Source organism: Ciconia boyciana, chromosome 3 (genome assembly GCF_034638445.1).
Source record: "Ciconia boyciana chromosome 3, ASM3463844v1, whole genome shotgun sequence".
Classification (NCBI taxonomy): Eukaryota; Metazoa; Chordata; class Aves; order Ciconiiformes; family Ciconiidae; genus Ciconia; species Ciconia boyciana.
In genome coordinates, this window is record NC_132936.1 from 108248799 (window position 1) to 108263586 (window position 14788).

The following is a 14788-nucleotide window of genomic DNA, read 5'->3' on the forward strand; positions in this document are numbered from 1 at the left end:
GGGGAATAAAGCCCCCTTAAGAGCTCCCTTGTGGCCACTTGCATGGGAGCTCTGTTTAGACAACGGCAAGCACTGGAGAAAAATGGGTAAGAAAGTTTTGCTATGATGGATCTCCAGGAGAGGATGAGTGCTGTCTGAGAGACATCTCGTCAGCGTCAGCCCCTAACTCGGGGAGCTGAGCAACACTGCCTTTTCTGGCTGCGTTTGCCTGGTCACTCCTGCCTCTGCTCGCAGCTCTACACCAAACGCCGTACAAGCAGAAGGAGCATTCAGCATGAAGGGCTTGGAACAATTTGCCTGTTGTGGATGATATTCCGAAGTTTACATGCTCTGTCCATTTTTTTACGATGTGGTCCTTGTTTCTAACTCGTGCCTGCAAGCAGATGGGCCATCCTGCTTGGCATGAAATGTCATAGCCCCAGCCCCTGTACTAAACCAGTTCCTGCTCTGCTCCTTGGTTATTGTGTACTTGTTTTGTGTGAAACTGTGGCTAGAACTTGCTCTGCCTCCCAAAGAAAAATCCCTAAAGACTAGGCTACTGGGTGAAACTTCCCTGCTGTCCCTTGTCCCTTGAGTCTTTGGAGCCGCTCTTGCTGGGATGGGCATGAAGCCCACTCTCTTGTTTCAAGGCAAGTGCTCTCATGATTAGGTTGGTGTCCAGCTCTGTCTCAAGAGGTGAAAAGCAAGCCAGTCTTCTGCTCCACAACGGGATAATTAGCTTCCTACCTCCAAGAGACAGTCTGGTGTCTCCCAATACTCTCACAAGCCTATATACACCCCATCCCAGGCAGCAATGCTGGTACATGAGTCCCCTTCTCGGGTATCTGCCTCTCTCCATGCTATGTCTGGGAGATAGCCAATAAAATGGTCTGTGTATAAGGAATTTTTAAATTAAGCTTCATTTTTTTTTTTCTTCTTCCAAGACAAAATTCAGAAGCGCTGTACGTACCCAGCTCTCCTTGGCAGACATCTGTTCGAGTAGCTCCTCCAATTATAAACTGAGGATTGGCGCATAACTCCTGAAAAGACACATTTTCAAAGTATGCATCACCCTTTCTGGTCTGAAAAGTCCCCGTTTCTTGTTCGTTGTTTCAATGTGAAGGTTCAAAAAATATTAAACGCTTTCAACATTTCTTGAAAAATATATGCTTTGTCCTTTATCTGATTAATGTGGTGTCAGAACAACGTTGCCTTATTAAATTGAAAACTGCATGTATTTTTTTGCTACTTGAGTCTGTCAGTGATATTGGTGAGAATTTTTGCTACTGTGGGGATGGAGGTGGAAAATCAGCCTTGGAATTTACATCTTATTTTAGCTTGCTGTGGTTTTGGTTCAAGCAATGCAAATGAGTTCGTGACCGTCGCTGCTGGGTCCAACATTGGAACTGTGTTGAGCTTCCCCTGCCACCGGCATGAGACCGTTCCCCCTCCCCGACCCCGCTTCCTGGGAGGCCAACCACGCAAACACTTTTATTAGTGACCCCCCTTTCTTCCTGGCCCTTTGAGGCCAGCCAAGTTGGTTATGGCAATGACTGTTCCTCCTATCCCAGCTCCGAGCCCTCCAACAATTCAAGCCCTATATTAGGAAGTTAATATTGTCTCTCCAGAGGCAAAAGCCTTCCTTTCTCCTGAGCATTTTCCATGAGCTTCTGGATGGCAGCAAGGGGCAGTTTATAGGAAGCCTAACTTGGTGACCAGTGTTGAAGAAGGCTTAGGCAGTTGCCCGCTCTCCCAGAGAGCGGTGGTTGTCAGCTCTGAGCATCCCCGTGTCACTGAGCTGTGGAGACAGGGACAACCCAGGACCTCTTGTGTGTGTGTGTGTGTGTGTGTGATGAAGAGCCAGTTTGTGAATCTCCTCTCGCAATAGGTGTGATCTCAGCTACATCCTTTTTGCTTCTGTGGTTATCCAGCTGATCGGTCTTGGTGGACAGGAGTCAGGAGTAGGTTACCTACCACACAGAAAAGGTTTTGCGTTGGTTTTTCTCTCCTCCCTCCAAATTGGTGCAGCTGGTGGCAGCCAGCTGTGTATGACTTATTACTCACCTAGACACCTGTCCTTTCTGAGCCACTGCCAAGTGCCACATACACCTTTCTCACAACTGCATTTCCACCTTCTCTCTTTCTATAAACCCACTGTTGAAATCAGAAGATAAGTCTTTGATGGCAGAGTGTCTAACACGCACTGTCTGCAAACCAGCAGTCACAAACCAGGGAGGGATGACCTTAGCAGTGGATATTTATTTTGCAGGGCGCATTTCTCCAGCAGGTCTCTTCCAGTTCACCCACTGGGTCCTGCTGCCTGTTTCAGATGCAGGCAGGTAAGTGAACAGCGATCCCATCAGCCTGCAATTGTGGGCAGTTTGCAGATTGAAACTTGTCAGCTGACTTTAAAAGTCCAAGCAATGAGCAGGGCTGTGATCTCTAACAGGAGTCATCCGCAACCCACAGAAGTAGCTCAGATCCAGGTTCCTCCACAGGAGAGCAAAGCAGAGGGTTTGTCCCCCACACGCATGCTTGTGCCACCTTGCAGCAGGGTTGGACTCTGCCCCGTGCATAGCAATAAGCCAGTGGGTCCAGATACTTGTGGGTTAAGTGTCCATAAACTGCTTGTGCTGTTTATGTTAAGTGTCCAGAGGCTGCTGAGTGCTGGGAGGGCAGAGGGCTCCCACATGGGCAGGTCTCTAGCAAGCAGGGCTGGGACATTTAACCCTGCTGGATTTCAGCCCTCGGTCATTCCTGACTGCACTACACTTGTGACTGTGCCTCTGCCTGCGCCAGGCACAATGTTGCTCTTACATGAGGAACCACGGTATAATGTAATGAGTTTTCTAAGGCTGCTGGTCTCCCAGAGTAGGCAAAGCCAAGAGATACATCCATGATACTTGCTGCTGAAACATTCAGGTGCCAGTGTGAAGTGCTGACGGACAAATGGGGTTGCCAGGGTAAAAACTCAGAGTTTTTACCCTGCAAGTTTCTGTTTCTTTTAAACCTGCAAGTTTCTGTTTCTCACTTTTCAGGTGGGGGAAAAAAAAAAAAACTAAGCCTTGAAATTTTCCCTTCTTCTCTCGTTCTCCTTTCCCCCATCAGAGGAAGGTAAGTTGTTTGGGGTTTTTTCCTTCCTTCCCCTTTTTTCAATTGTTGTTGATGTTGCAAGGAGGGGCAAAATCACAAAGGAGGAGCAAAGGAGGAACAGGAAAAAAATGACTGAAAAATGAAAGTGCAGAAAAATCTCTGAAGCCCTGATTTTGTGGTTTTAAAAAAGTTCAGCATCTAATCTTTCCTGACAAAAATGACCATTTTTAAATGAAAGGCCATTTATAGGATAGATGTATTTCAGTAATAACTGTTCCAGTCAGTTGCCCTTTCACTGTTATAGGTGGCTTGAAGCGAGGCAGAGAATTTTATTTAAGTATTAGCCTGATTTCCTGAGGTGCACAGTGGCAGGACCATGGTGTGGGTACTGTTACAATTGATGGTCAGTATCTCCTGGGGTGCCCTGCGCTCTGGATACACGTGGCACGTTTGCATCCATCTCTGGATTGTACCCTGGACTTGTAGCTCCGTGGAGCTGGGATGGACAGAGAGGAAGCAGGTTCCCATGAAGCAGTTACAAGATTCCTTGCTTTATAAAGGGCTTAGAAGATACTGATTTCTTTTTTTCCACCAGCTTTTCAACCTTGCTTCTGCTAACCATATAGGTAAAACAAGACAGAAGAAAAAAACCAAAACATCCAGGAATAATGGATATTCAGGTTCACCACTGATTTAGCATGGATGTTCAGGTGGGCTTTGATTAGATCTGAACCCAGGAAAACAGGCAGTTATAAAGCACTCTTACCGTGGGGCGCTTCCAGATTATCCCCTGGGTTTTGAAGGAGTACGGTCCCAGGTCCCGGTAGCCCAGCGCAGAAGCACAGGCTGGGAACTCCTCATCCTTGAACAGGGTGCCAGCCTGCAGACACTGCTGCTTCAGGGCTCCGTAGTCCTGCTTCAAATACTTGATGGCATTCCTGTTGGATCCCAGCCCTTCCGTGGCCGCTCTTTCTTGGCACAGCCTCGCCGCGACCCTGGACATGCCTGCCCACCAGCCTGCCCGCCCGACGTGCACCACGGCTCTGTCGTTGCCTCCTGGGCAAGAGGAGGTGAATATAGGCAGGTAGCAGGCTCGGGTAGAGCCGGGGGCTGCCCTATGCGCCCTGGAGGGAGGAGGCACCAGAACTGCAAATATGTACCCGAGATGTACCCGAGAGACGCGGGGAGCTGGCAGAGGCCACAGCCGGCGCTGCTGGGACTGTGGGCACTGCCTTGCACTACACCCCCATTATTTGCTTAAAAGCTTGTGAATTCCCTGCCCCTTTTTAAAATACACTCTTAACAAGGAGCAAGGGAAACCTGTGTTTTTGCAGACACGCCTGTTTACACATGGAAAGTGATTGTGTGCGTTCAGCGTGCTGAAAGTCAGGCTTGGGGACGAGCGCTTTAAAAATCCAGATGAAGACGGTTTAAAACTCCTTTCGAGATCGGGCTCTATACTGTTGGAGGGTAAAGCAGCCACAAAACCTGGTGCTGGATATCTACTGCTACAGCTTACATGGCTATGGAGATGTCAGTGAGTTTTGAAGCCAGGAAAATGTTGAAAAGTTGAACCCACTTCTGGCATAAGTGATCTTTTTCAAAAAAAATTGTCTTTGGTACTCTCAAAGCAGTGTGATTTTTATTAATTAATTAATAAGCAATAAAAGGCATGAACTTGACAGAGCTAGGGATGGTCACTTGGCCATATGACCTGCAGAGGGCAAGGATCCAATCCAGGAGCATGACCCAGGCCAAAAGTGGAAAATTATATCACCAAATAGGAGGCAAGCTGGTAACCCCTGCTCCCCACCTCCAGTGTGACCTTGGGCAAAAGTCACTGTACCTTTCCCATCTATAAAAATGGGGTCTCATCTCAGCTAGTGAGAAGTTAGCCATCTTATTTACAGTCTTTTGGTGGTGCTTCCTGCATATAAAATATTTACAAGCAAAAAAAAAAAGGCAAGCCTCAGGTGCAGAAGGCTTTTTAGACCTTAAAAAATAGTGGTTCCTGTTCTTGTACTACAAAAACTCCAAGTTTCTACCCATTTCATGCTGACACAGGGGTCACATCTCTCTGGCAAGGTGGTTGCAAATGTCTGTAGGTTCAAGAACTGAAGCAGGAGCAATTTTCCGCGGAGCACAGCTGCTCTCTGCTGTCTTCCTATTTAATGCCCAGGTTTCCCCAGGAAAGCCCACTGCATGTCCAGCTGAGAGCTGGGTAAGCAGTGACTTTGTTTGCCAGAGAGCATGTTTGATGACTACCCCTCGGGAAGTTTAGACAGGAGGTATAGGGAAGGGAAGAGAGAATTTTTAAGGACTGAAACCTGTTGAGATAAGGAGTCCAAACAGAGGCTAGCCGGGTTGCTTGTCTGCAAATATTTGAAGAGCATGAATGCAAAAGAGGAAACGAAATTACTTGGTCGGTTCCAGGTAGGCACAGGTAGAGAAGGCTGGGCTGAGGGAATTACTATACTGGTTATCTAAAAATTAAATTAATACTGTTAAAATTGAGTGAAGGAGAAGGATGGCCAGAATTTTGCCTCTGTTACATTTCAATACTTCTAGGTGTGTCTGTGTGCTTAATCAGAATAGAGAGTGTAATAATAAAGGGTTTAGGGGAGGGTTTCTTCTTTCCAGGATGGATTTTTTTTCCTGACAAATAGACCCATTCAGAGGTACCCACTTTCTCTGCTCATGAGGCAGAATACTAGTTTCTTTCCCTCCCCGCACCGGCCTCTTATGCTGAAATTTCCTCTGTTCCTGTGGCCCAGAGGCACGCTCCTCCTTTGCTGTCCTTGCTGTAAACTACAAGCTTTGGCAATGCTGTTCATAGAAAAGCATGGTGCTCCAGCTTTTGGGAAATGCCATTTTGATCAGGAATCTTTTGTTTCCCATGTACTTTTTGGGGCATACACTTGATATGTTGTGTGCTCTGTAACTCCAGTTGCCACCGGACACGAGTGTGCACAGAAGAGGTGAACCCTTGTTCATCACCAGCGTGTTAAGGTGGGATACAGAGCAAATACAATCAGATTTTAATCTTCATAAATTCCAGTAAAATGTGCCATAGGATTTTTTCTGGCCCGTATCTCACACTTGGGAAGAGGCTGAGGACAACCCTTTTCTCTGACGGAGGCTTGGACCAGGTAATCACCCAGCGTGTCCACCGTAAACCTCTGCTCCTAGTGACCTGTAGCACAGCACTTCAAATCCCTTTCCAAGCTTGATTAACAGCAGAATGATTTATTTTGTGTAGAAAGTGATACACAAGCACCATCTAGAGGATAAAAAGAAGAGGAAAAGATGGTGATTGTATAGTTGACTACAGCAACAAGCGACAGCTCTATTATGGGGGAAAAGGTTTTTGGGTTCTCCATGACTCCCAAAAACTGCTGCTGAAGTGGCATTAATGCCTAGGGAAACAGCAACCAGAAAAAAAAATATTAAAATTATTCTGCTTTCTGTTCCTTCTGGGATTTGCATATTTTTGTCTGGCTCTTCCTGTTTTCCTTCCCCTCTTCCCCTTTCCTATTGATAGCAAGAGGGTGAGAGAAATGGGGAAGAAGAGAATAAACCATGAAAATGCATCACCTTGGTTTCAAAGAAGAATCTGCAGATTCCATGAAATCAACACTGTTCCATGTCCGTGGAAATCTTTAGGAGAAAATAACTGCCAATTACCTAACAGTTCTAGATACATTTTTGCTGTAGTGCATTAGAGGGAAATGAAATGGTTCTCCTGTACTGCAGCACTTTGCTAATGAGAATTAAAGCTGCTTAGCTGTATAGTAGACCCTACAGTGTGAAAAGGGATTAGCTTGATTTAGAGAGCTTGCCTTCTCCTGTTCTAGATGTATGGGCTCCTACCCACCCTATTACTGTGAAAATGAACTGACTATTAATAGGCAGACTAGTGTGAGCTATGAAAGGTCCTAAATCTTTGTCTATAAGATTAGTATTTTACAGGATGAATATTTCACTAAGTGTTTGGGATGGGGGACTGCTGCTACAAGCTGCAGCCTAGCGGGTTCCCTATAGGGAAACACATCTGAAATGAGCAGTGATCCTGCTCATTTGTTTTATAAAAGCCAGAAAATTGTTGGTGCCTGAGGAGGAGGAAGATGACATGCTGCAGCGGTAACGCCTGCACCCCAGGTGTGAGGCTCCGCAACACAACCAGGCTGATCCAGGGGAGGTGTTTCAGCACCATAAGGAGCTGGGAAAGGTTTTGCAGGATGACCCAGGTCCTTCTGCCACCGCTCACTGTGTTGGCTGTGGCTGCAGCCAGTCTTGCAGTGATGAGGAAAGCTCAGTCCCTCTCCAGATCCCAGCTCCAGAGGGGAAAGCAATTCCCTTCCTAGTGAAACATCACCACTGCTGCTGCAAGCCTCCTCCTCTGGGAAGCCACCCTCATCCTGGTGAGGACAGGGCAGCTCTTGGGGATGAGAGCAGGAGCCCAGCGGGTGCGTGGCCCCATTTCCCCCATCCTGGGCAGCTGGCCAGTTGCTCCCCACTGTTCCCCCAATATCTGTGTATAGTGGAGGGCAGATGAGCAAGAGAGATGCTGCGAGGCAGAGCAGCACTGAGCTGCTCACAACTGCTGAGTGTGGGCATAGGGAAGGAGAAGCCCATCCTACCTGGGACTCCAGGCTGTGAGTAGCAGCTGGATGTGCCAGGTTGCTGATGAGCTGCCACTTATCAGCAATCAGCATAAGCTGCTGCAGCAACAGCTGAAACCACTTTACCTGCAAAATGTGAGAGTTAGTAACTTTTTTGAAGAGCTGCAGGTGTGCAGAGAGCTTAAGAAAAAGTCTATTTTTTTTTTTCTTTCTAAAGTTGTCTAGTTTTAGGGGGACACTAGTGGGTAACTATTCTTGGGGCTTCTATTTTACGTAGGAGCATTACACTGGTCTCAGTCAAATGGAAATCACCCCCTTCTTTAAAGAAAATGGACATACTGCGTGAGTATGTAGGCGATCAAGGGACTGGCTCATGTAGTCCTCAAAAGAACTTCCTTCCCTCTACCTGTGGACTCACATCCATGTCTGCTGCTGGGCTGGAAGTGGCTGACTTGTCGACTTACCTGGCTGCAGAGGACTTTGTGGGTAGGCTGTTCGGATGGCTGCTAATATGGCCAACTTCCCATATAATAAATGAAATCCTGTATTACACCAACATATCCTCGTCTATCATCAAACCACCTGGGACAGTACAGCCCCTATATGTTTGGGACCAGTCTAACAAGCCATGGTGGCAAATACACCTCTTCTCTGCATTGCCCCAGGTACCTCTCCCACAGCCTGCTTGAATCCTTGCTGGCTCAATTTCCGTCTGGCTTTGCTCCCTCCTGTCCATCTCCTTTTCTATTTGGCTCTGTCTCAAGCCCCGTCCCACCGCAGAGACTCTAAGAAAACTCTGGTAACTCTGACTGCACAGCGCGGCCATATAACATGCTTGTACACACTCGATCTTCTTGATCGTTGTGCAAGCGGAGGCTGGCGGCACGCTGCCTGCAGACCCTAGAGTGGTCTGTGAATATCATCTGTGGGACGCAGGGGAGATGACTAAGAAAAGCAAAGCGATTATATGACAAACGTCAACCCAGCTTAAACTTATGCATCTAGTGGCCAGTGAAAACCCCTGCTGTAAACTGGCACTGGTTTCCTTTTACCGTGACTCTTGAAAAATCAGTCTGTCTCTTGAAAAAGTCTGACCTGTGGCAGCTGTACAGATTTGAACCACTGCGTGGAGCCAAACAAACGCCTTTTGAGCTGCTCTGCAGCTCCTGGATCTGTCAGGTTAGGGTGCAACACGGCTCGTTGTTAGTTAAACTCTGCGGTGGTGAGGTGCTGTTGTCTCGTAGCCTCCTGGTTCAGTAGGTGGCCTTCTTGCCTGCGAGATAATACAGCAGTGCTTAATGAATCGAAACAGTCGAGCAAAACCATCCTCTGGTGTCATACTGTGTCCGCTACAGCTTCAGCACAGCCATGCTGGAGACCTTGGCTAATGGTGTACAGCCGGTAATTGGGCGCACGCAGCACGTACCGGCTCTGTTCAGAGAGCACTTACGGCACATAACATTTCTCAATCTGCTTCCAGTTCTCCATGTGTGACTGATTTCCCACGTGCCTCAATATTCAGCTAAAAATACTATTCTCCTCTTCATTAAGAGAGCCCCTCTGACCTGCAAGGAAGAACCAACACCTTTAAAGTAGAGCGAAGTGCCTGGTCTGTGCCTGGCCAGGTTTGGACAACCTCACCTGATGGACTGCCATCAGGACTGCTGCCTTGGATGGCCATGATCTACGCAGGTGTTGCTGGCTGGTGTGGCTCATACCACCTTCATATCTGACTTCAAAAAGATTCTGGAGGCCTACTCTGCTATGCTGCGAATTGAACAGGCAATGCTTACCTTGTTTTCCTATTCAGTAGCAATGATTTCCCACATAACTGTGTAAGTAGGACCTGTGCTGAGTATAAGCAGAGGAATCGTAAGTGATTGAAGTCCAAAGCCACCAAGCAAAGGGACAGTGTCTCCCAGGACATCGAGGCACCATATATTGGCAATGAAGAAAAACTTCTGATTTATAATTTTCAAGGAAAACTTCCCACCACATCTCAGCAAATGGTACAGCCGGGTATTTTATGGGTTTTAGACATTTTTCAAACAATAATGTTCATTCTAGTCAGATAGGATGGCTCCAAACATGTGTTTAGTGCACCCAGGGCTTCGGATATGACCCACAAAGGAGGTGCCTCTCCTTCCGAGGCAGCTGAGCAGCCAGCGCAGGCGGTGGGTGCAGCACTAAGGGCCATCAGCCTCTGCGCCGCTGCCTGGGGAACGCTGCCTGGCGCCCAGCACGTCCTGAGTCAGACCTAAAATATGAAACAAATGGTTTGAATTCTCCCTTGGAGGGTTGCCGAACTACGCGGGTGCCAGCAGCAGCATTTCAGCCATCCTTGGCAGCAGCATGCGGCCGAAACAGAGACACTCCTTTTCCCCCACCGCACGGCGGAGGTGCGTTTTTTGGGGGAACTCACTGTGTGGGGTTTGGGCTACACAGGGGGCTGTGGATGGGTTCATGCCAGCGGTGACAGCAACACATGCTTTGGTTACCGCCAGCAAACCAAGCCGTAAATTATTTCTGTTGTGTGCAGCGTTCAAAATCGTAACGGGATGACAATACAGGGTACATAGCGACCATATTAGTTTTTGAGCCATACTAGTTTTTTCCCTTCCTTTGACTTTTTTCTAAGCTTCCAGATTTGGACATGGATACTTGTGGTTTTTACGCAGGACATGTTGATGATTTTTTTTAATTGCTAAATACGTGCGGCAATACAGGAGCCAGGGCTGGCACAGGTGTGGAGCCGACGGGAGACACGCGTCCCTTTGGGTCCACGGGGAACAGAGATGGAGCCCGGGGGGGAAAGTTTCTTCATCCGTGGCTCGGAGGGGCTGCGGGGGACTCCCGGTGCGGAGGGACTCCAGCCACCCGGGGGGTGCCGCGGAGCTGAGCCCTGCCGCCACTCGTGACACCCGCGGGGGGCGGGGGGTGTCAGGCCGGGCCGGGCGGGGCCGGGCCGGGGCGGGGCGGCGGCAGCGGCGGGGCGATGGCGGGGATGGCGGCGGCGGTGGCGAAGGAGCGGGCGGCGGCGGCGGGCGCGGGGCGGCACGGCCACGCCGTCCCCTACCTGGGCCAGGATTTCGGGGCGCTGCGGCAGGAGTGCCTGCAGGAGGGGCGGCTCTTCCAGGACCCCTCCTTCCCCGCCGGCCCCACCGCCCTCGGCTACCGAGAGCTGGGACCCAGCTCCTACAAGACGCAGGGCGTCGTCTGGCGCAGACCTACGGTAGGGCGGCGGCGGGGGGGTCCCGGTCCCGGTCGCATCCCTCCGCGGCAGCACCGTGCCTTTTCACCCGACTTTTCTCTTCCCCCCCTCCCCTTAAATTGGATTTTATTTACCTCGGGGGGGCTGTGCGCGTGCTGTTTGCGCTCCCCCTTCTCCCTCTCGGCCCAGGCGGCAGGCGCATTTCTCCGGCCGCCGCCCGGCACCGGCGGCTCGGGGCGCGGATGCCGAGCGAGGCGCGGACGGCCCCGGGCCGAGGCCTGCGGCCGCAGCCTCCCCGGGCAGCACCCAGGCGGCTGCAAAATCCCGGTGCGCCCGTTCGGTGAGGCTGCGGCCGCTCAGGGCGCTGGGGATGCCCCTTCGCCCGCGGTCCGGGCTGGCGGGGCGGCGGGGCTGGCGGGGCGACGCGCTCCGCCTGGAAAACAGACAGCAAAGAAGCCGTTTGCCCCTCCAGCCTTGAACTCGCCCTGCGGACAGACCGCTTGCTTTGGGTAACGCTCGGGGCTGTCACTTGGGATGACTCTTTCCCTTAGCAGAGAGATGAGCTGACCACGATGCGGAGGTTTCCTTTACGAGCCCTGGCTCAGCCTGCGCCTCTGGCTATGGAAGCAGCCCTGTCTGGCCACAGGAGCCATGGGGTCAGATGGACTCCGGGGTGCCTAGGCGTTTCTGAAAGACCCTGAGGTAGTCAGTGGCGGGGAGGTGATGGTGAAGCGGTGTGTGCACGTGCGTAAAAACGCAGCGGACCTCCTGGCACATGCTGTGAAGTGAGATGGCTGCCCACGAGCTTTGGTCACCAGCTCCTGTTCTCACCGTGCTTAGTGTGTCTGGTGCCCGCACTCATTCCTGACCTGCTCCATCTCTGTGGCGTTCGCCTGCTGTGGTCAATCGCTTGTTTAAATTTGCTGCTAGTGAGGCCTTGTTCCCTCCCTTACCTGCGGATATATGTAATGCAAGGCTTGTTTTGTTCCCAGGAGCTGTGTTCCAGCCCCCAGTTCATAGCCGGTGGAGCCACTCGCACAGACATCTGCCAAGGGGCCTTAGGTAAGGTGTAGGCAGAAAGCTCAGTTTTCCGTGCAGGTGCTGCCCCAGGACACCACAGTTTATAGTAGGCTGTAACTCGCTCTGTAAATACATCCTTTTGCATCCTACCACCTCTCTTCATATCAAATCAGATCTTTCTTGCCTTTCCTGAGCAGCTGCAGGTAGGGACCACGTGTGTTTGGCTACTGAGCCCAGCCTTGCTGTGTGCACCAAGCAGGGATGATGCAGACTGGTTTCCCCGATGGCTTTTCTGTTCGCTACCAGTTCCTTTCGTGTCCGCATCCTTGTGGCTGAGAGCAGCTTGGCTAATTTCTGCCTTTAACAGTCTGCTTGGAAGAACAATTGTGTGCGTAGTGGGGTGTTTCTTTCCCCAGTGGGAGAGAGTGCTGCCGAGCAGGAGGGACCCCCTGAAACCTGGAAAGGTGCAGTATGGAGAAAACAAATTATACAGAGGGATTCCCAGCTGCTCGCCAGCTCTCGAGAAAAACAAAACTGGGGTATTTCAGGAGGGATGGGCCAGCCTGTGAGCCCTCTGCTTTTGCTAGGGCTGCCACTAAGTTTGTGCAATGGAGGCCTCTGGGTCAGCCGCTCCAGAGGAGCCCCGGGAGCTGCGGGGAAGCCCCAGGGGACAGCAGGAAACGGGTGGCTTAAGCTGGCTGTGTATGCACAGCCATCCCGGTCTTGAAGCCTCTCTCCTGCCTTGCCCACCAGAAGGGGTTTTAGGCGAGTGCCTCTGTGCCTCTCCTCCCAGAAGGCAGCGTGGAGGCTGGTGAGGAGGACAACTGCAAGGATGCAAGAGGAAATAAGCTGAAGCGAAAGCAGTGAGGCTCCTACTTATTCCATAACTGTAGGGAGAGGGTTTTAGATTAGACTGATAGCGTGGTTGAGGGAAAGCTCTTGGTGTAGGGAAACAGGACTAATACGTGCCATGTGTTGTGCTTTTGCAGCGGGGTTGGCAAAGGAACGAAGTTCTGTTTGTTTGTGTTTCATCAGCATAATATTAGCCACATTGCAGCTTCTTAGTTTCTAGTCCCACTGCTATTTGTGTTTTCATGTCCAAAAATATAACGGATAGGGAAGCTTACTTCATGTTTTGTGCTTATGTTCTCTTTCAGAAGTTACTCAGGTTGGTGCTTTAACAACTAGATACAATTTGTGTAAAAAGCCCTGACAATAAAAAAGACTTACGATTGTGAATTTAGTTCTCCTCGTACCCCAATATCATCTGTGGCATCGATTAGGCTCCATTGTGTCGTCACTGAAGTCCTTGGCATGTCACCAGCTTCCTTTGTGTGTTCTCTCTCTGCCTGATATCATGTCTTCGACCACGACTGCTTTGGCCTAAAGCATATCCCAGTGCTTAACGCACGTGCCAGACATCTGTCCTCTTCTTTTGGGTTTTTTTTTTAGTTGTGAAACTTCACAGCTAAGGAGTAGTTCAATGTGATTTGACAGTTTATTGTAATGCCATTTCAACAGCTGGCATTTTGCATAGATGCTCATTTCTGGGGGCACTTAGTTGCTTTCTGCCTTCTGCAGGCTTCCAGCTTTTCTATCCAGATGTTGTGGCAGCAAGAGCACTGTAATGAAAGATTTGTAACTTAGTTTTCAAGTTGTGGAGTTGCTGTTGCTAATGCCAAACCTTGTTTTAAACTGATGAAAGCATTTGTTGCCTTAATGGTCTTTGGACCAGTCAGATGTTCTCATGAGGTTATATGGTACCACCAAAGGATATGAACTGACTCACAGCTTGTATTATTTTATCTCCTGAAACAATATTTGAATAGAAGGTTGTTAGTGTTCTTGTTTATATTACTGTTTTCACCATGACTAAGTACTGCTATGACTCGCCCCACTATCTTCTTATGAATCTGGGTAGGATTTTGGTATTGCGTGACAGTTTAGTGGTTGATTAAAAATCAGATGCTATTGATCTGTTCTCTCTATAGCCTTTGAGTTACTAAGAGCCTGTATTGAATCTCTGCTTTTTCACACAGTGAGGCTAGCAGATGTGCTGTACAAATGCCTTTTTTCTTTTTTTTTCTTTTTTTTTTTTTTGCCACTGCCTCATCTGACACCAGCATTTGCATCGATACATTTGCTTAAGCTTCCATTTACTTTGTGATGTCCCATCACATTTTAGGATATCACAAAGATTGCAGTGGAAGATGTCAGGTGCTCTAGGAAACCTGTACTTTCTATTATGTTGCTTTTCTCCGTAGGAAGCTTTTGTAATCTATTTATCACCCAAAAGGCTTAATCACAAAGCAGCAGACCTGTACCCACGTGGAGTTTCATTGCTATTGCTAAGCCATTCAGAACATCTTAGAGTACCGCAGGGACAGATGAGGCATCCAAAGCACACGCACCCATCACTGCTGCAACAGGCTTCTTGGGAGGGGATGCGTAACCGAACTGCTCATGATGTTACCACTGCTAATGAGCAGTGGTACAGATGTTCCTTTTAGCCCAGGAGTCTTTGGTCTGTGGGCCAGATGCAGCCTATAAATTTGTTTCATTGTTTTTGGCCTGGACTATACGACACTGCAATGCATAAAAGGCATAGCTGATCATCAACACGGAAAAGGTTGTCCCCTCAACAAAGGTGGCAGTTCATTAGGTTCTCCAGACACCAAAGTTCTGCCCCTTGGGGTTTGGATTATCCTTTATTCTGGTTTTGTTGCTTTTTAGAAGAAACTTTCAAAGGCGAGAATTTGGAGTTACTTTTGCAGTATCGGAGCTGAAATCAGTGATGGTATTTGGCTAAGAACAGCAGCACATGGGATGTGGTGACTCATTACAGCAGAGAGGAACGAAAGCC

General features: G+C 49.3%; 2 protein-coding genes across 2 annotated transcripts in view; one reads left to right on the forward strand and one right to left on the reverse strand.

The window, feature by feature from the left end:
* The window catches only part of CAPN8 (calpain 8), a 30549-nt gene extending 26474 nt beyond the window's left edge, over window positions 1-4075 (reverse strand). The window contains exons 1-2 of the mRNA XM_072858408.1: window positions 3839-4075; window positions 950-1019 (exon numbers count right to left, since the gene is read on the reverse strand). Of these exons, the coding sequence (XP_072714509.1) occupies window positions 950-1019; window positions 3839-4075 (307 nt within the window). The remainder of the gene's footprint in view (window positions 1-949; window positions 1020-3838) is intronic.
* A 6599-nt stretch (window positions 4076-10674) lies between these two features.
* Window positions 10675-14788, forward strand: part of CAPN2 (calpain 2) — a 29015-nt gene continuing 24901 nt past the window's right edge. The window contains exons 1-2 of the mRNA XM_072857013.1: window positions 10675-10926; window positions 11898-11967. Of these exons, the coding sequence (XP_072713114.1) occupies window positions 10690-10926; window positions 11898-11967 (307 nt within the window). The 5' untranslated portion in view covers window positions 10675-10689. The remainder of the gene's footprint in view (window positions 10927-11897; window positions 11968-14788) is intronic.